The following is a 27,518-nucleotide window of genomic DNA, read 5'->3' as shown; positions in this document are numbered from 1 at the left end:
TGTACACACCACCAAGATACTTACGATCCTCTTCTGACAATCGTATACTCATTATTCTCACTATGAAAACGAAGTCATATGGACAACGTTCTTTTGCATACCAGGGCCCAGCAATGTGGAATGAATTGCCCACTGAACTTAGACACAAAGACACAGTGATCCCATTCAAGAGTGTTCTTAAAACTCACTTATTTCGACTGCAAAGAAACAACAAAAACTTAAAGACCTAATAATGTTTTCTACCTTAAATATTTCAGCAAGTATTTTATGTTTTCTAATTTCATGGTGTTTGTTTTTTGTAATCATATCATTATATACGTTTCTTATGTTAAAGGTGTTGTCTATTGTTATAAAGCGCTTAGAGCTTCTAAAGATTAGGCGCTATACAAAGTCCTCATTATTATTATTATTATTATTATTATTATAATCAATATATTATAATCAATATATTAATTTGTAAAGATTTACGAAAACGCAGTGGTAGATTCTATGCAATATTTTCTGAAATTGAAAAAGCCTCTGATACCATAGAGACTGTACCAAAAGCTAATTAATGACAATATTAGTGGAAAAAATATTAAGAATCATTAGGACAATTTATAAGGATGTAAAGCGTGTCTTAAGTCTAATAATCTTATTACCGATGTGTTTAATTATTCTTCAGACGTGCGCCGAGGTTTTGTTTCATCATCTTTAATCTTTCCTTTATTTTTGAACGATTTGAAATCATTTTAAGTTGAAGGAAATAGGGGAGTGTTGGTAGAAATCTTAGAACTATATTTACTGTTTTGTTTAGACGATTTAATTGTCTTTTGTGACATTGCTCACGAGTTGCAAAATATGCTAAATAGGCTGCATGCATATTGCCTAAAGTAGAACCAAACTAAAAGTTAATATGGAAAAAACAAAAGAGGTTGTATTTTGCAGAGGAGGTTATCTCAGATGTTATTAAAAGTGGTACCATGGCCATAAAGAGGTAAGGATTGAATCAAAATATAAGTATTTAGGATGCATATTGTCACGTTGTGGCGAAAATTTGCTGATGATTCGCGGTTCATGTATACATATATTTTCTTATAGTTATTTCGTAGCTTAAAACAAACGGATAATTGCAATACGTATTATGCAAGATTTCGAATATAGACCCGATTCTGGACAAAGAAACTGCCTGTCTGTTGTGTAACAGGTATGGAACGACCTGTTCGGGGCTTAATTCTAAAGGAATAAATAATACGTCTGACTTGAGAGGCCTTTGTTTGTTTTGCACTCAGTCAGCGATGTCACGACTGGTAATTCGATAGCGACAGGTAAGTGAGCAATTTACTCCAGGGCAGTTTTCAAGAAGACCGGACCGCAACCAATCGGAACCAAGAGATTCAAATTTAGAGCGGAGTTTCTCGCGCAATCAAGAAGTTAGTTCGACTACATTTATTTTGGAAAATTAGTACAGTTGTGAATATCGTAAGTAGAAGATCGCAACGAAGTTGAGAGCCATGACATATACTCCGAGAGCTTAAGTTGTGCATTCGTAAAAGGATGAGAAGGAAGTCTTGTGAAATTCTAGCTTGGATTTGGAACTGAAGGCTTCTGAGGTAACATATCTTAGCCCGAATTTTCCTTACTCTAGTAAGATTGATGGATTATTATGTACATTTCACTTGTTAGAAAAGGAATGTTCAATGTTAGCGAATTATTAAGATGCAAGATTAACGTATGTAGATTGAATTGTGTAATTTGCTATGTTTGTATCGTAATGCGTGACTGAATTAATTACTGACTTGAGTTAGAATTGTTCTTACTTTATTAGTATGTATATATATATATATATATATATATATATATATATATATATATATATATATATATATATATATATATATATATATATATATATATATATATATATATATATATATATATATATAAGTTTACTAGATAGAGAAGTTAACAATTAGGGATGTGTATGCATGTATCAGAAGTCGTTGATAATACTGATATTGTTATAAGTCCCTTCGAATTCCAGAAGAAACTTTCCGAGTGGGAGCGAGAGGCGACACCCGACAATGGGAGTTAAGGAAGACACGTTGCGATACGTGGGAGGTCTATTATGACGTAAGCAGTATGGGTGGAGGCGAAGTAGCGGAAAGAAGCATGGAAGAGAATTCCTTCCGCAAGTGCAAGGAGTCGAGGGCACCGGAAGTACCAAAGGAGAAAAACGAGAGGCGGACAGGCGAGTAACAGAATCGACACCGAAGGGAAACACACTCTCTTAAGACTTTAATTTCATATGAGGATAATAATTTGCAACTGTGATTAGATCATTGTTTGTATGTCGAAGAATTATTGTTGAGAAATTGTCGATAAAATAGTTGAATACGTTAATATTTTATTAAATTGTTTTACCTTTCACTTTGAGTCTTTTATACACCTAGACCGTCCTAATTGCTGACTGGGGGCTTGGAGCTATTTAAATTTAAATTGTTCGTCCTTCTATGGGGTTTTAAATAATACCGTAGGAGGATCGTGACATATTTTCTTCAAAAATCTCGTGGTGTAAGTGCCAGAAAGGTATACCTTTACAGCCTCTGAAGGTTATACAGATGTTGAAGCAAAGTCTTTCAAAATGTAGCAGATTACCCAATAACTGGACTGCCTCGTCTGTTTGACTCGAAGATAGCTTCCATCCTTAACTATGGGACCGAGATTTTGGGGTTTTACGATGCCCATGATATTGAGAAAGCTCATTTATCGTTTTTTAAATATATTCTTCGCACATCTAAGTCTACTCCAAATGCATTCGTATATAACGAATTAGGAAGAATTGGTATGCATAGTATAAGATATTAAAGTGTTTTCAAATTATTGGCTAAGAATTCTAAAATGCAAGAAGACAGATATCATAAGCAATGCTACAATTTACAGTTATGAAGGGGGTGGGTTTGTTGGGCTATGTTAGGAGTCTGTGCTCTTAAAATAAGTAACAGAAAAGAGTGAAAAGCAACAAGCTTCGTAAAATATAATAATTGGTTTATTTCCCTAGAATACAAAGTGAAAATAAGAAAAGAACTTACGGTCTTGCGAATTAAATCCCAAAATAATCATAGAATTATAGACACAAGTCCTAATAATAAAAGTTCGTAATAAACTTTAGTAGAAATCCAAATAAAGCCAACGCTAAGGTGTAGACGTGTCTTTGGTGCCCTGTATCGTGGTGTTGTACCAACAGTCGTTACTAAAACACAGTAATATAATGTCAGGTTTGAATTCACAATAAATCCCAATGCTTGTCTCTGTGCAAGAATATTACTTTTTAGGAGCACTCTGTTTTTCCAGAGAAAAAAATCACTTAATTCAATAATTTGAAGAAATAAATTCCATCCCAATTGAACATCTGGACACAACAATATTACAAAATTGATTCTGCAAGATCTTAAAGATAAATTAATAACTTTTCCAGTAACAAGATTTTATAGTTTTCTGCCTGACCTCAGCTCGCATTTAACATTTTTCTATTTGAAAAACCATTAACTAATGGAAACTAACCTTCTGGAAGGTTCATAATATTTACAAAAACAAATCTTAGTTATAATTAGTATGTTACTAAGTTTATAATATTAAATGTTTAGTAAACACCAGATAGTTCATAAGGCATTTCCAAAGTTCAAGACCCAGATAGAGATAATGAAATAAAAATTTTAAAAAATTAAAAACTAACAAACAAGAGATACTAAGTATATATAACAAAAAACTGTCTTTAAAAGCTTCTATTTTAACTTTGATTTGCCAATATTTGGTATACTTAGGGCGTAAGTGATGAAAATAAATTTATTAGATAGTTCAGCCAGAGATGTGAAGATACTTTTAGGCAAAAACAGCAGGATGTATTAAGTCGATGGAAAAGGCTGCGTTTCTATGAGTCACTGGGAGAATAATTCACTTGTCCAAGAGATCTAGAATTGTTAGGAGATAGCGAGTTTTGTTATATAATCACTGTGCTCAGAGAGGGGAACTTGCCAGTCAGAGGTAACACAGGACGATATTCAAATATTTGTTAAGAAGAAAGATTGTGTCAAATTTGTAACGTTAATATCGAAAGTGAATTCCATTTTATTACTGACTGTCCTTTTCATGTAGAATTACAAAGAACATATTTACCCACCTTTGTAAATAAAGATCCAACTTAGAAAAAGTAGGAATTTTATACAAAATAATATTGTTACAATTCTGATTATTTAGCAGTGTTTACTATAAAGGCCTTACATATTAGATAAACCTTTTAATTATCGACACCTGCTGCAAAAATATCTTTACCAATATCACAACACTTGATCCATGCAAGTCTTAGGGTTCTCTTTAAATTAGTTTGTGTGATTACTATGTAATGTATGCTTGCATCTCACCCATTTCGAAACAGGCAATAATGATTAATTTCATGTAAAACACTTTAAGCAGATACGATGTTCTTTTGTTAGACACTAAAACATCTTGTTGTACCTCATGATGTATGTATATGTATCATGGACCAGTGGCCCGTATTACAAATAAACACTATGATAGATAGATAGATAGATAGATAGATAGATAGATTGTTGGATGGATGGATGGATGGACCGATAGATAGATAGATAGATAGATAGATTGTTGGATGGATGGATGGATGGACCGATAGATAGATAGATAGATAGATAGATAGATAGATAGATAGATAGATTGTTGGATGGATGGATGGATGGACCGATAGATAGATAGATAGATAGATAGATTGTTGGATGGATGGATGGATGGACCGATAGATAGATAGATAGATAGATAGATAGATAGATAGATAGATTGTTGGATGGATGGATGGATGGACCGATAGATAGATAGATAGATAGATAGATTGTTGGATGGATGGATGGATGGACCGATAGATAGATAGATAGATAGATTGTTGGATGGATGGATGGATGGACCGATAGATAGATAGATAGATAGATAGATTGTTGGATGGATGGATGGATGGACCGATAGATAGATAGATAGATAGATAGATAGATAGATTGTTGGATGGATGGATGGATGGACCGATAGATAGATAGATAGTAGCAATTGCGAGTGTTGTGCTATCAAAAGTATTCCAGTTCAGAACATCCTCGTGTTTTGGAACCACAGGTACACCAGCCGTACCTTCATTCGATCCTGACCAAGGACTTTCCTTATTCGAGATTCAGAGTCTTCTTTGACCCCTAAACGAGCCAGTAACATGGCTGTAATTACGCTGTAAGGAGACATAGATAGGTTCCATCCTTTAGAAACAGATAAACTGGTTTTAAAATGACAAGTCGTTAAGCCCTCATGCAAACGACGAGTTTGTGGGCCTGTAGTGGGCTGCTTGGATTGGGCCATTGTGTCGTCGCAGACATCTAAACAAAATAGTTTCTGTTTCTTTTATTTTGGGTTTAATGCCATTTCTCAGAACACGATAGGCGATACATTGCGGCCAGAATAATAGGTGAAGGAATATCCCTGACAACCCCCAAGGGATTATACTGGCAAGCTTTCTTACATATCTACATTTGGTGGAGTGATGGCAGTGATTGGTAAGGCGAACTCTATAGATCAATCAGCCACTCGGGACCCAATGTAATAGCTGAAAACAAGCACTGAAATTTGTACCATTTCAGTGCAAACAGAAAATGTATCGATCGTCCTTCCTTCAGTGATGAACACGATCTATAAACAATTTTAACGGAAAACATCCGTATACCCGCTGGATATGCAGTAAATGTTAGTACCATATCGTAATCACCATACTTCACATATAGCAGCTACATTTTGTGCGGTAGTCATAGTTCAAAAGGTCAAGTTTCGATCGCCACTTAATAGTCAGAGCTATGTAATGATTGTCTCACGTGACGTCTTATGATATTGTTCCCTCTCTAAAATCTCCATTGATTTTTTTACAGCTCACTCGATCCAAATTAAATTGCACTGATATAAACTTCACATGCACGTATCTTTATGAGGAGTATATACAGTTTTTGACAACAAGGCACGCTTTTACGTAAAATAATTGGTATGACAAATCTTCGTGATTAAAGTTTCTTCGAGAAGAAATTGCTTTTTCAAAAACTCTTTTCTTGCGAAGAAAGTCAGCTTTTTGTGAATGCTTACTTCGTAAAGAATCATTATACTAATAATATGAAAAGAAACTCGTATTATTCGTTTGTATTGCCGAAGCAAATACAGTACATTTATCATCCATAAAAGCAAACTGGAATGGAAAGACGATGATTTTTTTCCCAATGCCGGTAACTTTTTTAATTTTTAAAAAATGTATTTTGTGATTCATTTATTGCACTTTCAGAAGCAGGTATTTCCTACTAGGCCAAAATCCATTTCTCTACTTAATACGAGCTAAGTTTATGTACTTCGGACTAATTCAGGTTGATTTTGCGAGGACATGGGATAGCCATTTTGATCAGACATGTGCTTAGATCATGCACGATTTCCGCAATTACAGCATGTGAAGAAATATCAGATAGAGTACATGAAAGTAATATGGAGGTATGCCGACACTCTCTCCATTGTGCGAGTTGCAAACGCAGACAAGTTCATCTTACACCTTTCATTCAGTCAGAAGTACGTAATGTATGTAGAGTGCTTCTTTAGTACGATCTAGATATCATAAGAAGTCTTCTGGTAAAAACCCAATATCGATATAACTTCCCATGTAGTTGGCGTCCATAATGGATCGCAGACCGGTACCATCATGAAAATTCTTTCCACAAAAACGTCATATTGATATGGCCACCCATTCAAGTCGTATACCAAGATTCCAGAAAGCAGCTGTGATAGCCATATTAAATGTCCGATCGACGCCATTTTCATTTACTAGACATTATACGAGATCTTCTTGTGAAAACCCCGTGTCGATATGACTTTCAGTTTGGGGGTTGGGGGAGCTATTAGACTTTGCGATGTATATGCGTGTAAATGACATCCTTCAACTAGTTCTGGAGCAGTAACGGTAACGACTGTTGCTAACGGGCGGACGGATTCTGGACGACAGATGACGGACAAAGGTCATCCCACAAGCTCTCCTGGTATCTGTCCAACAGAGCTGATACACTATGATTGAGTTTAATGCAAAACATTAACCCCGAAGTGAGTCAGTAGGTGAAACTGTTGCAAGGTAGTTTCCCTAGCTCCCTCCATAAAGGTACGTACCAAGAAACCCGCTCAAACATGTCGCCTTGGATCTGCGCTGGAATACTGGTTAAGATAAATTGAAGATATAGCACACTGTTAGTACATTATTTCTCGTTGAGACGAACAAGCAATTCAAATTCGTCTCACGGCAATGAAATACCCCCTCTCTCTCTCTCTCTCTCTCTCTCTCATAGCAGTGTCACCTACCAGGAACTGTAAAATTATATTGCAGACAAGACATGTCTGAGCTAAGAACTCAACAAGTTGTTAAAACATGAAGCTGATGGTACCTAAACATAATTGCGGCAAACACTTTGAAATGAAATACAAACTTCGCTGACAAACCAAACGATAGATAGGCTATATATATATATATATATATATATATATATATATATATATATATATATATATATATATATATATATATATATATATAACAAAGGAAATTCCAGAGGTCACTGTAAGGGGACTGTTTCTTGATATAATTATACTCAATTCACTTTACAATTTCACGTTCAAGGAACAACTCACTTTACAATTTTGTGGGGTCAATTTGCTTTAAAATTTCATGTCTAAGAAGTAATTTACTTTACATTTTCATGTCTAAGAAATAATTAACCTTACAATTTCATGGCTAATAGGTCAATTCGCTTTACAATTTCGTGTCTAAGAAGCAATTCACTTTACAATTTCATGTCTAAGGAACAAATTCACTTTGCAATTTCATGGCTAGGGGGTCAATTCGCTTTACAATTTCAGGTATAAGAAACAATTCACTTTACAATTTCATGTGTAAGGGGTACGTTAAAAACTGATGTCATAATTGTTTGATACTGTCGATTTTTATTGAAGCTATGTAAACTAAAAATTAAAATTAAAACTTGTGTATTCTATTGGCAGTTAACTAAATATATTTATCTATTTGTAAGACACCACATATGTAATCAATAAATATTTCCAATCTGATAAAATGTAGAAGGAACTGTTCACGCTAGTTTCGTTCGCAAAATCATGTTTTCTAGTAGTTCAGCGGAAGAGTTATTGTGTGTTAAAAGTTTTTTAGGATACAGACATTTAGTTCACTGATCCATGGTCCTACAGCTTTATTGTGTTGGCCTTGCGTAGCGCCCAATAAAGAGAATGGCTCCCGTGTCATTGTCCCGTATGAGAAACAGGAACGGGTGATCGGCAATGAATTCCTCTGGAGGCAACGGCATCGCCATACATCTCATCATCATACCAGTAGCTGCAGCAGCTTCCGTCCCTTCCTCGTTCACATCGATGAATGTCTTGTGGATGACGTCGCTGATGAACGCATCTGGATGTCCATCCAACATGGCGCCAAAATCTGCTTTAGTTGACTGCAGAATATCGGATATTCCGAGCTTCGGTAGCGTCTTAGTCAGCTCATATGTGATCTCCATCTTGAACTTTGGCAGCGCTATGATGACCTCAGGCCTGCCACCATGTACCAAATCTTGAGAAAATGAATCAAGGGCATCTGCAGTAACCGCCCTTTCAAAGCTGTTAAGCCCATCTTTTTCGTATGGAAGCAAGATCACCATTGAAAAATTCCCGTCCTTATATGGTAACATAAGAGCGGAGTATTTCAGCTCGTCGTTCTTAATGAAATGGCATTTCCTCGTAGCCTGCATCATATCCACTTTCACAGTCTCAGTCGTAGAAATATAGAAATCATTTTTCTCCGTTTTTTGGGGGTCAAATTTGGTGTCCCAGTCTCCCTTAAAGTATACTGCGTTAACCAGGACCACAATGGTCAGAGAATTAATGCTTCCAGCTGGAAGCAAATCTTTGATCTTTTCACGAGTCTGTTCTTCAACCCAGGTATTTATACGAAGTCGGGACTTTTCTGACTCGCCAGCAAAGTCCAAGCACTCCATCTCGCTACCATGATAAAGCAGGGACTTCTCCGTATACTCCTTTCGTACAGATAGCCCCATCTTGGCAAAAATACGATTAGCAATGGCAAGTGTCGTGCTATCAGCAGTTTTCGCATTCAGAACGTTTCTCATCTTTTGGAATTCCTTGTGAACCAGCTCTAACTCCATCCGGTCCAGCCCAAGAGCTTTCCTTATTTGCGCTTCAGAGTCTCCTTTAGCCCCTAAATGTGCCAGCAACATGGCTGCACTCACGCTGTAAGGAGACAGAAAAATGTTTCCCTCAACTTCGGCATACAATTTGTACAGGTTCAAGGAAAAGGCCGTAAGACCATCATTTAAACTTGGAGATGGCAAGCCTGTAGTGTCCTGCTTCGGTTGGTCCATTTTGTTTTTGCAGATATCCGCAAAATAGTTAACAATACTAAGCAATGCTCTGCGCCACCAGAATAAATCGTTCTTCACGCAGCAAAGAAAAATACATCAATAAGTTAAGAGAAACACCCTATTTCTAGCAGGGTATGCGTCAGCCACTCGTATTATATGGTACACTCCATACTTTATGTAACGCAAAGAAGCCTCAATACAATACGTCAAGTTCCGACCGGCATTTTGTTAGTCGGACATGTGTAGTGTTTATCTTTAAGCCGTCAAGTGCTTTTACGCCCCTCTCATTCTTGGGTGATGTATTTACAGCTCACACTTGCAATGCTTGCTAGTTATTACGGTGATATATACAGGTGAATGAGTAACACAACTATCATTTATGGAGGGGGATGAACTCCATAAGTCTAACCATTTATATTTTATTATTATACATGTATGATGTATATTCTTTTCTGCATTATTGAGAGTGGTTTTGTTTTTCATTTTTTAAATGTGTACGATAGCATATTCAATATGGCATGTTTACATCTGACAATAAATCGTTCTAAATTGTATATGCCGCATATGCGTGATATTAGACTACTGTCATTTCAGATCTTCAAATTCCGTGTGCATTTTTTCTAAGTCTCCTCCTTGCATTCTGACATTTTGATTACATATTAATCACCATAACTGTAAAAATACACAACGTAGAAGTTCCAATGTAGCAAAGTGAAAGTTACAACAAATATATCAGTATAATACAATGTTGCAGAATGAAAGTTAAAACTAAGATGTTTACATAATGCAAGTTGGAATATTGCAATCAACGCCATCTGCTGTTATAATGGTGATTGCTGAAATGACTCATTATGACAGATGGCGCTCTTACATTGATTATTGCCCTTATTCCACCAACATTGGTTAACATGCCGAATCTCGCACGTACGCTCGAGAGAGAGAGAGAAAGAGAGCAATCGTATTTATTATGTTTCGTTCTAGCAATCTAATTCAACCTATACTGACAAAATGGTATACACTTTTATAAAATACGGAAAGTCATCAGCTATAGATACTCATGTATAACATTATATTGAGCAGGTTTTAGTGTATATTTCAGTGACTCACTCTTTATCTCTGCCGGTACATTCTGTCTGTAAATAGAGCTAATTCTAAATTGCCGCTAGAAATTAACCTAACTGATTCCATATATTGTTGGTATTGCAAAAACATCTATGAGGGGTATATGTCTTTTGCTGTCTGTCTGTATCTCTCTCTCTCTCTCTCTCTCTCTCTCTCTCTATATATATATATATATATATATATATATATATATATATATATATATATATATATATATATATATATATATATATATATATCGCAGACAAGAGAATGTCCCACAACATGGATTTAATCTTTGGTCATCGTGGTCCCCAGGAAAGGAAACCTACAGCTATGCCAAACCACAGAACCATCAGTCTAATCAGCCAGCCACACAAAGTCATGCTGAAGATAATTCTCAACAGCCTAAAACTTCAAACAGAGAAAATTATTGCCGAAGAGCAGGCAGGCTTCCGAGCAGAAAGGAGCACCACCTAACAAATCTTCAATGTCAGACTCCTTTGCAAGAAATACATTTAACAGCAGCCATCATCTATACTGTGTCTGTATAGATTTCAAGATGTCTTGATATAGTATGGCATGCGGCATAATTGGCAACTATGAGGAAGTACAACATCAGCTCAAACTTTTTGCGGGTTGTTGAGCACCTTTATGAGAAAGTCACCAGTGCTGTCCTCATCAATGGCAACAGAGGAAATTGGTTACGAATAGCATTTTACGTCAGACAGGGATGTATACTGTCACCTACACTCTTCAACATTTTCCTGGAAAGGATCATGGAGGATGCATTACAAGACCACGGGAGCACCGTCAGCATCAGAGGAAGAAGAATCACCAGCTTTCGCTTTGCAGATGATATTGATGGCTTAGCAGGAGATGACAAAGAACTGGATGACTTGGTTGAGCGCTTCGACACAACCTCAACTATACACAGTATGGAGATTAGCACCGAAAAAAAAATACTGATGACAAAAAACACTAATGGCATCAGTGCAGAAACAAAGGTCAGTGCCATTTTTCAGCACACGACAGGCTATACATTACGGCCAGTATTAATGGTGGAGGAAGAACCCGGGAAAACACCGGAAAGAACCACCGACCCACGAGAAGCTACTAGCAAGCTTTCTCACATACCAACATTGGCTGAATCCAAGATTTGAAACCCACGCAGATAGAGGTGAGATGGCAGTGATCCGTAACGGAGAGCGCTTTAGACCACTCGGCCACTCGGGGCCCCCGGTATCAATCGTCACAAATGAGAAGGAGAAAACCAGAACTACTTTGCAGGATCACCCAGACAACAACAGCAATACAAATGTTTGGACCAATATAGAAGGAAATAAGCATTGCTCTAGTCCAAAATAAAGCTGATGCGCCCAATTATCATATCCATCTTTCTGTATGCTTGTGAAACATGAACCCTCACATAAGATCTACTCAAAAGGTTTCGAAATTAGATACTACCACAAGATCTTAAACATCTCATACATTGACCATGTAACCAACAACAAGGTCCACAACAAGAGCCAAGGAGCCAATGATCCCTATGAAAACCTCTTGACTTCTGTCATAAAACGCAAACTGAAATGGTACGGTTATGTATCAAGATCATCTGGATTGGCAAAAACAATCATGCAAGGCACAGTGTGATGGTGCAGATGAAGAGGCAGACAGAAAAAGAGGTGGGAAGACAACATTCAAGTGTGGACAGGTATGGGGTTTGGAGATTTTCCAAAGGGCAGTGGAAAACAGGTAAAGGTGGTGAGAATTGATTGTGAAGTCCTCTATGGTACCCCAATGACCTCTTGGGTTATGGGATTGATGATTATCATGATGATAATTATATATATATATATATATATATATATATATATATATATATATATATATATATATATATATATATATATATATATATATATATATATATATATATATATATATATACATACATAGTGCTAACAGAACATTTTATAAATGCGAATAAATAGCATTAACCTGTATGAATAATACATGAATAAATAGCATTAACCTGTATGAATACTATATGAATAAATAGCATTAACCTGTATGAATAATATATGAATAAATGGCTTCAACATGTATATAATACATGAATAAATTGCATTAACCTGTATGATAATATATGAATGAATATCATTAACCTGTATGAATAATATATGAATAAACAGCATTAACCTGCATGAATAGCTTTAACCTGTTGTTACACGGGGGGAGTGAATGTCCCTCCGTATATGGTTTTCGTTATCTAGGGGTTGACCGCCCTCGATGTTATTGCCCGGTTCGAGTAAATGTAAATATAAGTGGAGAAACTTATAGGTGGAATAGATAGAGATCTGAGCAGGTATATAGAACAAACCAACACGAGCTCCCGTACATGTAAACAAACAATTTAATCAATTACATACAAATACTGTGAAAATTCATTACATCAGGAATGTACTCTGCTTTTAGAAATTTAAACTTCCACCGAAATACAAAGAAAAACGCAAATAGATCTAAATAAAATAGTCGATCTGTTTACTGATAGATTTAGTTCATCATAGGATCGAGTGAACATTCGAAGTCAACGTCTTGTACGATTTCATAACCTGCTCGTCCTCAGTCTGTTTTTGCTTCCTCTGTCGCTGTTCAGACCCTTGGATCTCAGGATGATACTTTCTACCACCCGTCTCAGGATATTCTCAAAATACTTCTTCAGAAATTAATACGTCGCAGGGTTGCGTCACAGGATTATATGTCTCACTGCACTCTTCTCTATGCTTCTCTATATAAGTCTCAGAATAACATCCCTCATTCGTCCCATACGTCTCTGGAGCTATTTTCTCCCTTTGCTTTCAACGTTCCTCCCTCTAATCGGTAAATAAGTTCGTCGGTTCCTTTCGACAATCGTCCCCTTTTTGGACAACAGTTCCTTTTTAACGAGAATTTCTTGCAAATTCCCGGAGTCGTAACCTTTTTGGGGTTTCCACTTGGAGGAAAAGCTTAGACTGATTAAAATTCGATGCGGGCGATATTAAAACCTATGAAATTTTGTGTTGGAACACGCCCTTTCATTTAACGTACCAATCAGAATCAAATATCTCTGCCGCCTTTTCCCAGAGGCGCCAAAGTCAGGGTCAACTTGACCCTGATAGTTTGAGTAACAGAGTTTCTGCGTTCTCTCAATTGTGACAACTTTACCATGAAAATGAAGTTTTCCTTGTCCTAAATTGTCCGCCTGGCTGCTGTATAAACAAATGTTTAATTAGGAACAGAATTCTCCCTCTTAAAGGACATTACCGTACACGGTAGTATGGCGATATGATACGCGCCTGTCTCCATAAATCTAATTAATGGTTGTCTGGTCTCAACTAATGTATTCTTGTTAGATCGACATAAAATTTGCCACTTCACACCTGTATATAATATATGAATGAATATCATTAACCTGTCTGAATAATATATGAATAATTAGCATTAACCTGTATGAATAGCTTTAACCTGTATATAATATATGAATGAATAGCATTAATCTGTATGAATAATATATGAATAAATAGCATTAACCTGCATTAATAATATATCAATAAATAGCATTGACCTGTATGAATAATAAATGAATGAATAGCATTAACCTGTCTGAATAATATATGAATAAATAGCATTAACCTGTATGAATAATACATGAATAAATAGCATTAACCTGTCTGAATCATATATGAATAAATAGCATTAACCTGTATGAATAGCTTTAACCTGTATATAATAAATGAATGAATAGCATTAACCTGTATGAATAATATATGAATGAATATCATTAACCTGTTTGAATAATATATGAATAAATAGCATTAACCTGCATGAATAGCTTTAACCTGTATATAATATATGAATAAATAGCATTGACCTTTGTGAATAATAAATGAATGAATATCATTATCCTGTATGATAATATATGAATTAATATCATTAACCTGTATGAATAATATATGAATAAATAGCATTAACCTGTATGAATAGCTTTAACCTGTATATAATAAATGAATGAATATCATTATCCTGTATGATAATATATGAATTAATATCATTAACCTGTATGAATAATATATGAATAAATAGCATTAACCTGTATGAATAGCTTTAACCTGTATATAATAAATGAATGAATATCATTATCCTGTATGATAATATATGAATTAATATCATTAACCTGTATGAATAATATATGAATAAATAGCATTAACCTGTATGAATAATATATGAATAAATAGCATTAACCTGCATGAATAGTTTAACCTGTATATAATATATGAATAAATAGCATTATCCTGCATTAATAATATATGAATAAATAGCACTGACCTGTATGAATAATAAATGAATGAATATCATTAACCTGTATGAATAATATATGAATAAATAGCATTAACATAAATGAATAATATATGAATAAATAGCATTAACATGTAAAAATAATATATGGATAAATAGCTTCAACCTATATATAATAAATGAATAAATAGTATTAACCTGTCTGAATAATATATGAATAAATAGCATTAACCTGTATGAATAGCTTTAACCTGTATATAATAAATGAACGAATAGCATTAACCTGTATGAATAATATATGAATACATATCATTAACCTGTATGAATAATATATGAATAAATAGCATCATCGTACAGGTTAATGCTACTTATTCGCATTTATAAAATGTTCTGTTAGTAATATCAAGCATTCTCCGTAGAATCCAGTGACATCACTTTTCGTTCTGATTATATTTTATATTTATATTTTAAAAATGTGAATAAGTAACATTAACCTGTATGATAATGCTATATAGGGCATGGAACCTAACATATTGTATAATTTGTTCAGAGAATATTACATCATAATGTATAGTTGAATCTTTTAGAAAATTGAATTGGAATGTTTATTTGCATATATCAGTATGTAGGCTAAGAATTATGCGACGTAGACAGAGTGGATTTTTATGCATGTGCATTTACGTATTTCTATGTATCACACTATAATTAGTAGGACACAGGCAGTGTGAAAGATTACCGTAACATCGGCATATTGCTTTGTCAGAATCTAAGATTTAGATGGTGAATGTGCTACGGAACTTAGTAAGTAACAGTATTTGTATGTGGGGCGAGGCGTGTATGAAATAAGTAGACATTAGTTGTGAGAAGTGCGTGGTAAAGTGTTTGCTATTTGTCCGTGAGAGATTCGTAGATTACGAAGATTAGTATATGGAGAACAGGATGCACGTCCTTTATACTTTCTACAGGAAGCTCCCGGGGTACTCGTAAGAGACGGCACTGAAATCCCATGAGAGGGAAGGAGAAAGTGCTAGAATTAGTACAGCAGGGGTGCATAAGGAAAAGAGTACAAGTATTAGCACAGGAAGAGTGGAGGAGAAAGGAGAAATAGCACAAGAAGCGGTACAGGAAGAGTGTAGGAGAGAAGAAGAAGGGAGAATAGAAGAAGATGGAAACTAATGCAGATGATCACGTGGTACTACTCACTGAAGGGAAGCTCTCTTATTAGAACGTTAACTCTCAAGTGATGAAACAAAGAAGGACATGTGTTAATATGCCAACTAATGTATTAATTTATGAGTGAAGAGTAATTGGAAAATTACTTGAATAGTTTGATTCATTATTAAGATTGATTCAATTGTTATATATTTCACCTTGAATTGTTCGTGTATTTAGGCTGTCGGCATTGCCGACTGGGGGGGGGGGGGGGCTCGTGAATCATATAAATTTTAAATGTCCACCTTTCTGCCATATATATATAACGACTTTATGGTGATTAGTTAAGTAACGGAAAGAAACAAATCCAACAAGTTTTCTAAAAGTTAAATAATTTAATCATGAAAGTTATAAAATGATAATTTAATTGAGCTTATTTCCTCTTCTACTGTGCGCAACCTGTCATCTAGTATGGGCAACACTCACTTCACATGACAAATGGATTTTTGTATGTACAAGCAATCTGCATTGCTGTATTTATTAAAGGCATCACATATTTATCAATATTTAAGTATTTTTATGCAAAATGCATACCAATGTCTAATTTTGACAGTATCCTATACAATTCGATAAGCGAAATAATAATAATAATAATAATAATAATAATAATATTATTATTATTATTATTATTATTATTATTATTATTATTTTAAAAATTATTATTATTATTATTATTATTATTATTATTATTAGCATACCTTATTCAGTAATTTAGGCCACCGGCCCATGATACAAAATATAAGTAAATACAATGTGCGCCATGGCGTAAAGAAATTAAATATTAAAGCAAATAATTACTATATGACTATGACTACAGACAGATAGAAATAATAAACGTCCTTAAAGTTGTTTTTTGTTCTTAAATGGCCATAAGCTGGACAAACACAAACAAAATGGAATACATCCACCAAATAAACATTATTTTCGTGGCATAGTTCACAATACCTATTACTTCTCTCAATCCTGTCATGCCTACCTGTCTCTATTTTCAGTGTGTGCGCTGAGCACCTAAATTTAGCAAGTAACTTAATTTAAAAAAATATAATCCACATGAGAGGTATTTTTCCAGTTCTAATTTGTTTTTTTTATGCATGCTATAATATACACATTTAGGTAAATTGCTAATATCACTTTGCCAGTTTTTGAATATAGAATCCTTAATTCTTTGCAAAAATAGTGAGAAAAATTGTTTTTCCTCTCCAACTTCTTGATTTAGCCAGACATACCCAAAACCGAAGAGAAATGGCTTGTCTTTAACTTTGGTAGCCCAGGTGACACGGTTAGTTTCGTCTAATCTTTTCAACATTAAATAGCATTGGTGTGGGTGGCGAATTGAAGGAATTCTTACAACCTTCAACCAGCATTTAATAAGTTTACAGGAGCAAAGCACAGTGTTCTTTAGACTAATTCAGGCTGATTTTTTAGCACAAGGAATCAGTCATTTTAGTTAGCAGTGTGCTTAGATCATGTACAATTTCCAAAGGTACAATATCCAAAGAAATAGCATCCACATTATGTTAATGTGGCACAGAGGTATGCCAACATTCTCTCCATTGTGCATGTTCTAAATGCAAACAACTTCACCTTACATACGTCACTCTCTCAAAAGTACATAATAACTGAATTAGTCTAAAGTACACTATCCCTAACAGCTAATAAAATAGGGAAAATGAATTTTGCCAGACTAGACAATACCAGCTTCTGGAAGTGCAATGAATGAATTACCAATATAAGTATCATACAAAGATTTTCTAGGAGTCCAAGTTTATCTGCCGAGGGGAAAGTCTGGCGGATTCCGAAGAGAATTAATGAAAAATTTCACTCGTTAAATAAATTGGCTAAGGAACGTGGGTCTGGAAGAATTTGAGAGACCCGGACCCAGAGAAGAGATAGTGGCGATTCTCTGATGTTAAGCGAGGGAGGGCTCGGGAATGCACAAAGATGTACAAACTTACATCAATGCATACTGTATGTGATTGAGCCAACATCTTTGTGCATTCCCGAGCCCTCCCTCGCTTATCATCAGAGAATCGCCACTATCTCTTCTCCTTGCTAATTAGCAAAGTAAAGTATTTAGAACAAGGAATGAAGTCCATTAATCCATTTGTGTAATTAAATTGTGAATTGCTTTCAACGGACAATCGATGGTGTGAACACTAGGAACGTGTGCCGACTAACATAGTCAGCTAGTAATTTACAGCCCACAGCGGGGTGTAATGGTTTATCTATGAGGTCTAATTATGTTATGGTTCCAGTAGAAATGCGAATAGCCGATAGAAAATATATAAATTCACGTTAATAGGATGTTTTTATGTCAGTATCAGGTAGCTTAGTTATGTTGAATTATGATAAGGCAACATCTAACGTAAACTGAGTGGGAATAGTGTTCGATCCAAGAAGAGAAAAAATAAACCTGACAAGAATTTAGGTTGAGTACTATATTTTATTTAAGGTAATAGTAACACACCTTTTCAGCGCATTGTAAAAGAGCACAGTCTACATCTAAGACGGTTGACGATCCGATGTGGCCTGAGGGAGGGGGGAGAAGTTAAAAATTTCCCGGGCAAGTAAAAGTTTGTCACGTAATCGGAAAATTATATGGAATAAAAAGTTTTTTTTTTTAAACAAAATAAATATTTTCAGGTCTTTTTTGTTTGTTTTGTTTTCGTTTGAGTTTTTAAATTTTTAAAAAAATTAAAATCTTGATTTTAGCCTTGAAAACATTTTAGAATTTTCCTAACCCCAATTTCTATCACACACACGTTCTCTGGGATGAACATTTCATTCTTTGGGTTCGCTCTGTCCAGTGGCTTAATTTATGGCATATGACAAAATTCAGTATGTGCATTTGGAGCCACAAGTTGACATCCGTAAGCTCTATTTTTCTTTTACAGTGCAAACATTATCATAAATAAATCCACTAATGGAATCTGTGAAAATGACCTCTGTCATAGAGAAGGCGCCCTTAAATGAGACTTTATGGTACTTACAATGACCTTAAAGTCCACCTTCACTATGCTCTGACCTTACCTGTAGTAAATTATCAACACTGGTATGCATGTACAAAAGACAGGCGTGTGTGTGTGTGTGTGTGTGTGTGTGTGTGTGTGTGTGTGTTTTACAAGACATACTCACATTACATTATGATATACACTATAGTTTTATTTAAAGCCATTACATTACTGGAGCGTGGTCCTACAATAACAGCTGCTGGTCGAGGTTTTGAAAGAGATGGACAAACTCGTTAAAAGGAGATTCAACTAGGAAATCCAAAGTAAATTTGTTAATACAAGTTGTCTCCCCAAACATTCTTTCTTACCGAGTATGAATGCAAGAGGGATCGTTCTGTAATATTAATCGAATAGAAAAAAAATCACTACTGCTCGAAATCTACAAGCCTGGTTAAAAGCCCGAAGTATGTAGAAAACCTAGATGTGCGGTCACATTATAAACAAAGCTACAGTTTGCAAGTAACATTGAAGTGGAGAGAAGCGGATACAAAAGGCAAAAGCTATACACAAGTTTCATACAGTAATATTTTGCTGGTATCAAAGGCGTACATTTTGGGATACAGAAATTTTGTTCACTGATCCATGGTCCTGCAGTTTTATTGTGGTGACCTTGCTTACCGCCCAATACTCTTAATGGACCCCGTGTCATTGTACTGTATCAGAAACAGGAATTGGTGATCTGCAATGTATTTTTCTGGATGGAACAGCATGCAACTATGTGCAGACATCATAGCAGTAAGGACAGCAGCTTCCCAGTGTACTTACATCTTTGTTTACACTGCGCACCGCTCTGCTGGTTAGGGCAGCATATACAGCTGGTTGTAGTTCCAGAAACCCTTCAATCATGTCAGCTGCTGAGTTCATTCGGGTACAAACATCTTGAATTAGTTTGTGTTTCGGTAAGTTTAGGAGCTCAATTTTGCCGCTGAGTATTCCTGTAGCAGCTGCACTGCGGTGACAAACGCTGACAATCTTCTGATACTGCCAAGAGGTCTGCTAACATCATTGACTTTTAGGCCTTTCTGGGCAGCTAAATTTAAAGTGTGTGCATAGCAACCTGTATGTGGGTTACATCCTGCTTCTGATGCTGCGACAGCCATGTCTGAAGCATTGTAAGTTACCAGTGGATGATTGGATGGAATTCCCCTTTCATTAACAGCTGACCACAGAACTGCACCAATATTTGCACCTGTTGGAAGTCCAACTGTCAGTTGTTAATTCAACTTTAGATGCTAAGTGCAAGCATGCTTTTATGTCTTCCATGACTTGTAAATACATATCTGGGATAATTTTCGCAGAGAATACCTGTCTAGATGGCACAACATATCGTAGATCAAGCACCGATGCCATGTTTAAAAATCATTTGTTTGATACAACAATGTAAGGCCGCAAATCGTGAACGATGAAACTAGCAATGGCACGAGTGATAGCTGTGGACCTTTGTGATGAAGATTTGTATTTAGTCTGTGCACCTAGCATATCCGCAATCTTTGGTTGTCGATCTAAAACAATACTTAATCTTTTAATGGAACCTTCGGCTGTTGCTTTAGAGGTTGTGTCACTCTGTTGCACAGTACTTGTGGAAAGTACTGATGGATGGTGATGCCGTAAATGAGTCGAGAGGATTGTCGTACCGCCTGCGTGCTTGATTTCGGTTTTGCACATATTACACACAGCGACAGTTTTGTCAATTAAATTAGTGCTAGCCTCCCTTTTTAGTGAAAAATTATTCCAAACAGAACTCTTTGCTCTTGGGTTCTTCACTAGCTCATACACAGAAGCCGTCATTTTGGTAATTAAGTTAAGCCTAATAAAAGACATTGGTGTGCTCAAAGCTAGTTCCGGACGGACTAATGTTGGTGAAGAACAAAAAAATGTATACCGGTATTACTATGCTCGTATCGCGATATACCGTTTCGGGAATTTTTTTATCGCAATTTACCGGTAAATCGGTATATCGTTACACCCTTAGTTTTAGCCAGCTCATATATGATCTCCATCTTGAACTTTGGCAGTACTATGATGACCTCAGGACTGCCACTATGTGCCAAATCTTCGCAAAAGGATCTAAGACCATGCGCAGTAAGGGCTTTCTCAACAACCTTCAGCCATTATTTTTCGTATGGAAGTACAATCACCATTAAAAGATTCATATCCTTATACAGTAATATAATAGCGGGGTATTTCAGCTCGTTGTTTTTTTAGGAAATGACATTTCCTCTTATCCTGCATCATATCAACTTTTACAGTCTCAATCGTAAAACTATGGATTTCATTTTTCTCGGTTTCTGGGGGTCAAATTTGGTGTCCCAGTCTCCCTTAAAGTACGTGGCGTTCACCAGGACCACCAGGGTCAGGGAAATAATTCCCCAAACCGGAAGCAAATCTTTGATCTTGTCACGAGTCTGTTGTTCAACCCAGGTATTTATACGAAGTCGGGACTTTTCTGACTTGCCAGCAAAGTCCAAGCACTCAATCTCACTACCATGATAAAGCAGGGACTTCTCCGTATAGTCCTTTCGTACAGATAGCCCCATCGTGGCAAAAATACGATTAGCAATGACAAGTGTCGATCTATCAGCAGTTTTCTTATTCAGAACTTTTCTCAACTTTTGGAATTCCTTGTGAACCAGCTCTACATCCATCTGGTCCAGCCCAAGGGCTTTCCTTATTTGCGCTTCAGCGTCTCCTTTGGCAACTAAATGAGCCAGCAACATGGCTGCGCACACGCTTTAAGGAGACAGAAAATTGTTTCCTTCGTTCTCGTCAAGTCATCATTTAAACCTAGAGGTGGCACGTCTATAGTGAGCTGCTTCGATATGGCCATCTTGTCTTTGCAGATCTTCACAACAACAACAACACCAACAAAGCTGACAACACTCTAATCAGCATATGATATGCGCCACCAGAACAAATCCCCCTTCATCCAGTAATGGGAAATATGTCAGTAAGGTAACGAAATAAAAACACCCGAATAACTGCCGGATAGTCAGGTGCTCTTAGTAGAGTTATATGGTACTCACCATACGCATCGCAAAGAAACCCCACGCTACGTCATAGTTCATTACGTTAGTTCCGACCGGCACTTTGTTCAATTAGAAACGTGTAGTTGTTTATCTGACAAGCAGTTAGGTGCCTTTGATACCTTTCTCTTATCGACAACGATTTATTTATAGCTGAATCCTGCCATGCTCACTATGAATGACGGTGATATATACAGATGTATGTGTCACACAACTATCATTTTACGCTTGCTGTTTTAAGTGTGGCATTCTATGTACACTTACAGTCGATTATAAGGCAGAATGTCATCTAAAGGAAAAAAGCAGATCGTTCTGAAAGTGAAAGAGTTTACAACACGATCATCAATATTTGAGCGTTTACCATGTACCGTACCACGCCATGAAATGTCCATCACTAACAGCAGCACATTTATACCCGAAATTTTGCCATAGATTTTTTTTTGTCAATTATATGTCATTAATTTTACATGCTGATTGACACAATAGTTTTCTGTTTGTCAATTATGACATTAATTCTACCTGCTGATTGAGCCAACAGTATTCTATCTGTCAATTATGACATCAATTTAACCTGCTGATTGAGCCAACAGTATTATATCTGTCAATAATGACATCAATTTTACCTGCTGATTGAGCCAACAGTATTATATCTGTCAATTATGACATCAATTTAACCTGCTGATTGAGCCGATAGTTTCTATTTGTCAGTTATGCGTTAATTTAGATTTATGTGTATTCAAACAAAGAAGTTTCTACGTAAAAATAATTAGATTATGCAAATCTTATTGCTGCACAATGTATTGCGCTCCTCTGCGGACAAACTTTACTGAATGTATGAAAAGGAAACTATTTACTGGTTATAATAATAGTCTTTTTTTCTATTAAGCCTTCCAAGATTGAACAATACCTCCAACATGTTTATAAACTATAATGTATTCAGTTATGAAAAAGTAATGAGAATGTATATGCTCTCAATAATTACAAAAATATCTAATAGTAAGAACTGTATATTGAAATCTCTGCGGAACTATGGTGTTTGGTTACATTGTCCTGTTATAAATAGATGGAACATGTTACTTTTTAAATCTCTTACATAATTCCATTGTTAACAATGCTGAACATAGAAGATTTGTCTGTATATTTGTACATAGTATATCTATAATCTTTAATTTTTAAAATACGTTTATTTTATATTTATATTTTAATTTCGATGTATAAACTGTACAGTCTGAATAAAAAATTATATATTATCTTATCAATCAATAAGCCAAAAGCAAATATACACATATACGTTAAAATTTGTTACATGGATGCATGGTGATAAGTAGCGAGAAGTTTGATTCAGACAATAAAATCAAATTTATCACATAGAAATATTCAAACAAAATAAAAGATGAATACTTAGATATGCATACACACATACGCATACATATTTAGGCATGCATATTTAAACTCATACATTTTCTCTCTCTCTCTCTCTCTCTCTCTCTCTCTCTCTCTCTATATATATATATATATATATATATATATATATATATATATATATATATATATATATATATATATATAGAGAGAGAGAGAGAGAGAGAGAGAGAGAGAGAGAGAGAGAGAGAGAGAGTAGGTTGTTCTGTTCTTTATTTTCGGTCAATAGCGAATTCCAGGACTATCCGAATGTAAACGGCACTTTTTTCCGGTACTTCTCCAAGCGTCAAAATCGGCGAACAATTGTTGCATTTTTTTTCACTATGTCACAAACGGAAGACGTGTTTCGAGCTGTTTTGAAAATTGAACTATTCTTGATTACGACTGGCTTAAGTTGGAAATTAGCAGACGAAATTAGGATAAACTAGCAGGGTTGGAAATATCGATGGGTGCAGTCTCGTGTCTTCCCCTGTGTTATATTGTTACAGGTTCGACCCCCAGCCCTCGATTTATTGACGGAAACTCCTAATTTTCTTTGTAACGAGCCCCTGTGAAGTGTATTAGGGTGTACATGCGGTGGAGACGAGGAGTGATGGTATGAATCTTCCAAAACAGTCACGGTTATACTTCCAGAAGAGAATGAATTTAATTGGGATTCAGTCGATTTTTTTTATTTTTTTATTTTTTGGCCTCTTCGCAGTCATTTACACAGTCATTCACCGTCTTCTCCTTCTTTACCCTGGGAGGAGGTTACTAGATAGAGGCAGAAAAATAATTAGAGAAGGTTTTACAACAGCAGAAAGAAGCAGAACAAGCCTATGTAATTCAACAGCAAAAGTAAGAAGAATAAGGAAGAAAACGAGAGGAAGAAGAAGAGCAAAAAAGTGAGAAGGAGAAAAGAAGGACGGTGAAAGTTAGACAGTGACGGAGCTGTTAAACATTTTGTCAGAATTAAGGTACCTGAGACAAATGTGAAAGACTTCTTTTACTCGACCTAAGAGAAAAGACCTTCCCGGGTCAAACATTCCAACCCAGCCATCACTACCTCTAAGCTAACTATCCCCGGGTCAAACATTCCAACCCAGCCATCACTACCTCTAAGCTAACTATCCCCGGGTCAAACATTCCAACCCAGCCATCACTACCTCTAAGCTAACTATCCCCGGGTCAAACATTCCAACCCAGCCATCACTACCTCTAAGCTAACTATCCCCGGGTCAAACATTCCAACCCAGCCATCACTACCTCTAAGCTAACTATCCCCGAGAGACCATTTGAAGCAGCAGCAATCACCACCACGTCATCCACAGTAGCAGGCGAAGAAGTAGGACCTGGTCGTGGCAAGGGTATAAGGCAGTCAATGCTCATTGTATCTAATTCGTTAATTCGTTATTACAAAAATAAACACCCAACGTTCCTTTACAAGGCCATCCACCTCCCTATAAAAGAGAGACTGCTCAAAGCTGGCGAAATCAAGTAAAACTTGAATCTGTTTTCCCATCAAGTTTAAATGATGGACGTGTGTGAGCGCGTGCGTGTTGGTCCTTATTATAAAAACCAAAACAAAAGGACACTTTCGTTTTCATTGTAGTATATTCCCACTTTTTGAAAATCACAATTAAATTTCACAACACATCACACAAAGTCCATTGTTTCTCTCTCTCTCTCTCTCTTTCTCTCTCTCTCTTTCTCTCTCTCTCTCTCTCTCTGAATTTCTTGGGTTCTTCTTCGTTTTCGGAGGGTTCGTCTGAATTCAGAAGGCCTCTTCTGTTCCTACTCTTTTTTTCTTTGATTGGTTCTCTTTTTCACTAGGGCACTCTGAAGAACAATGCCCTTTCTCCTGACTATGATTACAAGTATTTTTCTTCAATCCTCTCTAGCCTTGACGTTGTGGACATTCTGTAACCCATTGTCCTTTCTTCTGACAGATGTGGCAAGTACTTTGACTTTATCTCTAAAGGAAGAGGAGCAGTTCTTCGTCCTCTCTGAAGTAAACTTTCGTATGACACCCGTCAAAGCTCTGACCAGAAGCTCTATATGTGTTGGCTCTTCCATCTTCTTGACTGTTTGAGAACTGAATGATTACACTAACTCTAAGGCACTCACTCTCTTTATAGGTCCGTTGCTTGTAAAACCTAGTCAAATAAAAAATTTCAATCAAGGTAAAACAGTCGCACGATTTCAGTGAGAGAGAAGAAGATAGTAAGAGGCCACAATGTGACATGTCGCCTAGCACACGAGCTGAATTCTTGGCTCAGATCCATGGCAGCGATTTTGAAGACTACATGAGCGAGCCGGAATCAACACATTCCACGACTGCGCCCAGACCGAGAGAATCTACATCCAAGCAAAGTCAGCCAGTTGCACCCGAAAAGTACTACCACATTTGAGAGACAGAAAAACACTCCTCAGGAACATTGTGAACCACGGCGTACATTTGCACGGTGAAGTTTAAAGATATCAAGTCCAAAGTGCCGCTTTCGAAATCAGAAAGCTTCATCACCGATTTGTGGGATTCCTTGTTAAACCACACTAAAACAACAATGCCGAGACAAAGAAGACGATCGTTTGAGACTTGCCATTTATCACGATAATTTGAAGTGCCCCATCTGGATAGAGTTAAGCAGACCGTCAGAATTTACACCTTCTAAAGTCATCGATATGATTCAATGCGTGCAGCAATCCAACGATACGTTTCACATCATCAATGGATGAGTAACACTTTACGTGGCTCACGCATTCCTTCCGAAAGAAAGCGGGCAAAGCAGAAACGTGTTGTTGACGGTCAAACTTTGCAGCACCAAACACAATATCGTGCAAATTAATAACGACCACGAATGGATGTGTTTAGCTTGAGCCATCGTTTTGGGGCGGACGAAGGCTGACAAGAAGACACGGCTGACTGGAAAGGACCCTGGGAGAGCATTCGAAAATCGGACGGAGGCAAACAACAGAGAGAAGCAAAACTTATGTTAAATCAGGCAGGCCTTCCGAAGGCATGGTCTGTGGAATTCCTGAAACGCAATAATTGCAAGACGTCTTGGCTCCACGCTACACGTCAAAAGTCCACCCTCAAGTGGTGCGCAGACCGCTGTTGTTTCGAGGACTCGATTTCCCAAACGGACCAAAGTTGTGCCTGGTTACATTACTTGTGCGAAAAAGAAGTCAAATGGATCCATTATATCCGAAACTGAGAAGGAGGAAAGACCATTGGAAAATATTCGATGGATGGCTGGGACTTAGAAGACCTAGGATCATCTATGAATTTAATGGGTGACATTTCACTATTGCCCGATCTGTTATTCTCTACGTTACAAGAGAAACGAATTATTACAATGCGCCATAGAGCGATTGTACCAGAACTCTTCGCAAGGTCTCCTAAAGTTAGATCAAGTAGGATACCAACCAGGGTGAAATGTAAGGGTATGAGTGCGATCGCCGTTTGAAAACCGATCCCGAGTTTAAGCGCATCGTGGAAAGTTAGAACCTAGTAGACCCTCTCGACCCACGCGATGGTTTATATTGAGGGCGTACGAAAGCCACATGCTTGCTGTACGACGCGGACGAGGATTAAGGAGAAGAAATCAGATACCTGGACCTGTGTTCGCTCTATCCTTTTTTTGTGCAGATATTGTCACTTTCCATCAGTACATCCACACAAGGTGACGGATCACATCGACATGAAAAACATGCGACAATATGAAGATTTGATCAAATGCAAAGTCTTGCCTCCCACTGACATGTAACATCCTGTCTTACGCTACTAATGCAAAGAAAAGCTGGTGTTTCCTTTGAGTCGTACCTGTGCTGAAACCTGTAACCAGACCAACTTTTTCACCACGCCAATTAAGAACGCGCTTCGACAGGAACGTTTGTCAGCGTGGAATCGTTTCCCGCTCTGGAACTGGGATACCAGGTATAAGAAGAGT

The 27,518-nt window shown here is 36.6% G+C and overlaps 1 protein-coding gene and 1 pseudogene across 1 annotated transcript; both read right to left on the bottom strand.

The window, feature by feature from the left end:
• Nucleotides 1–7,768: 7,768 nt before the first annotated feature.
• Nucleotides 7,769–9,700, bottom strand: LOC149802070 (leukocyte elastase inhibitor pseudogene; annotated as a pseudogene).
• Nucleotides 9,701–18,254: 8,554 nt separating this feature from the next.
• LOC149802069 (serpin B3-like) lies at nt 18,255–22,408 on the bottom strand. The gene has a single exon (XM_089954380.1). The coding sequence runs from the start codon at nt 21,859–21,861 to the stop codon at nt 21,388–21,390; it is 474 nt and encodes a 157-aa protein (XP_089810506.1). The 5' UTR covers nt 21,862–22,408; the 3' UTR covers nt 18,255–21,387.
• Nucleotides 22,409–27,518: the final 5,110 nt, after the last annotated feature.

The sequence above is a fragment of the Sinohyriopsis cumingii genome, chromosome 4 (genome assembly GCF_028554795.1).
Source record: "Sinohyriopsis cumingii isolate HCF-2022 chromosome 4, ASM2855479v2, whole genome shotgun sequence".
In the NCBI taxonomy this organism is placed as follows: Eukaryota; Metazoa; Mollusca; class Bivalvia; order Unionida; family Unionidae; genus Sinohyriopsis; species Sinohyriopsis cumingii.
Note: the sequence above shows the minus strand (reverse complement) of the source record. Positions and strands in the feature narration are given on the sequence as shown.

Excerpts from the sequence above, each read along its gene's own strand:
- LOC149802069 (XM_089954380.1), bottom strand. The coding sequence starts at position 21,861 with ATGTTGCTGGCTCATTTAGTTGCCAAAGGAGACGCTGAAGCGCAAATA.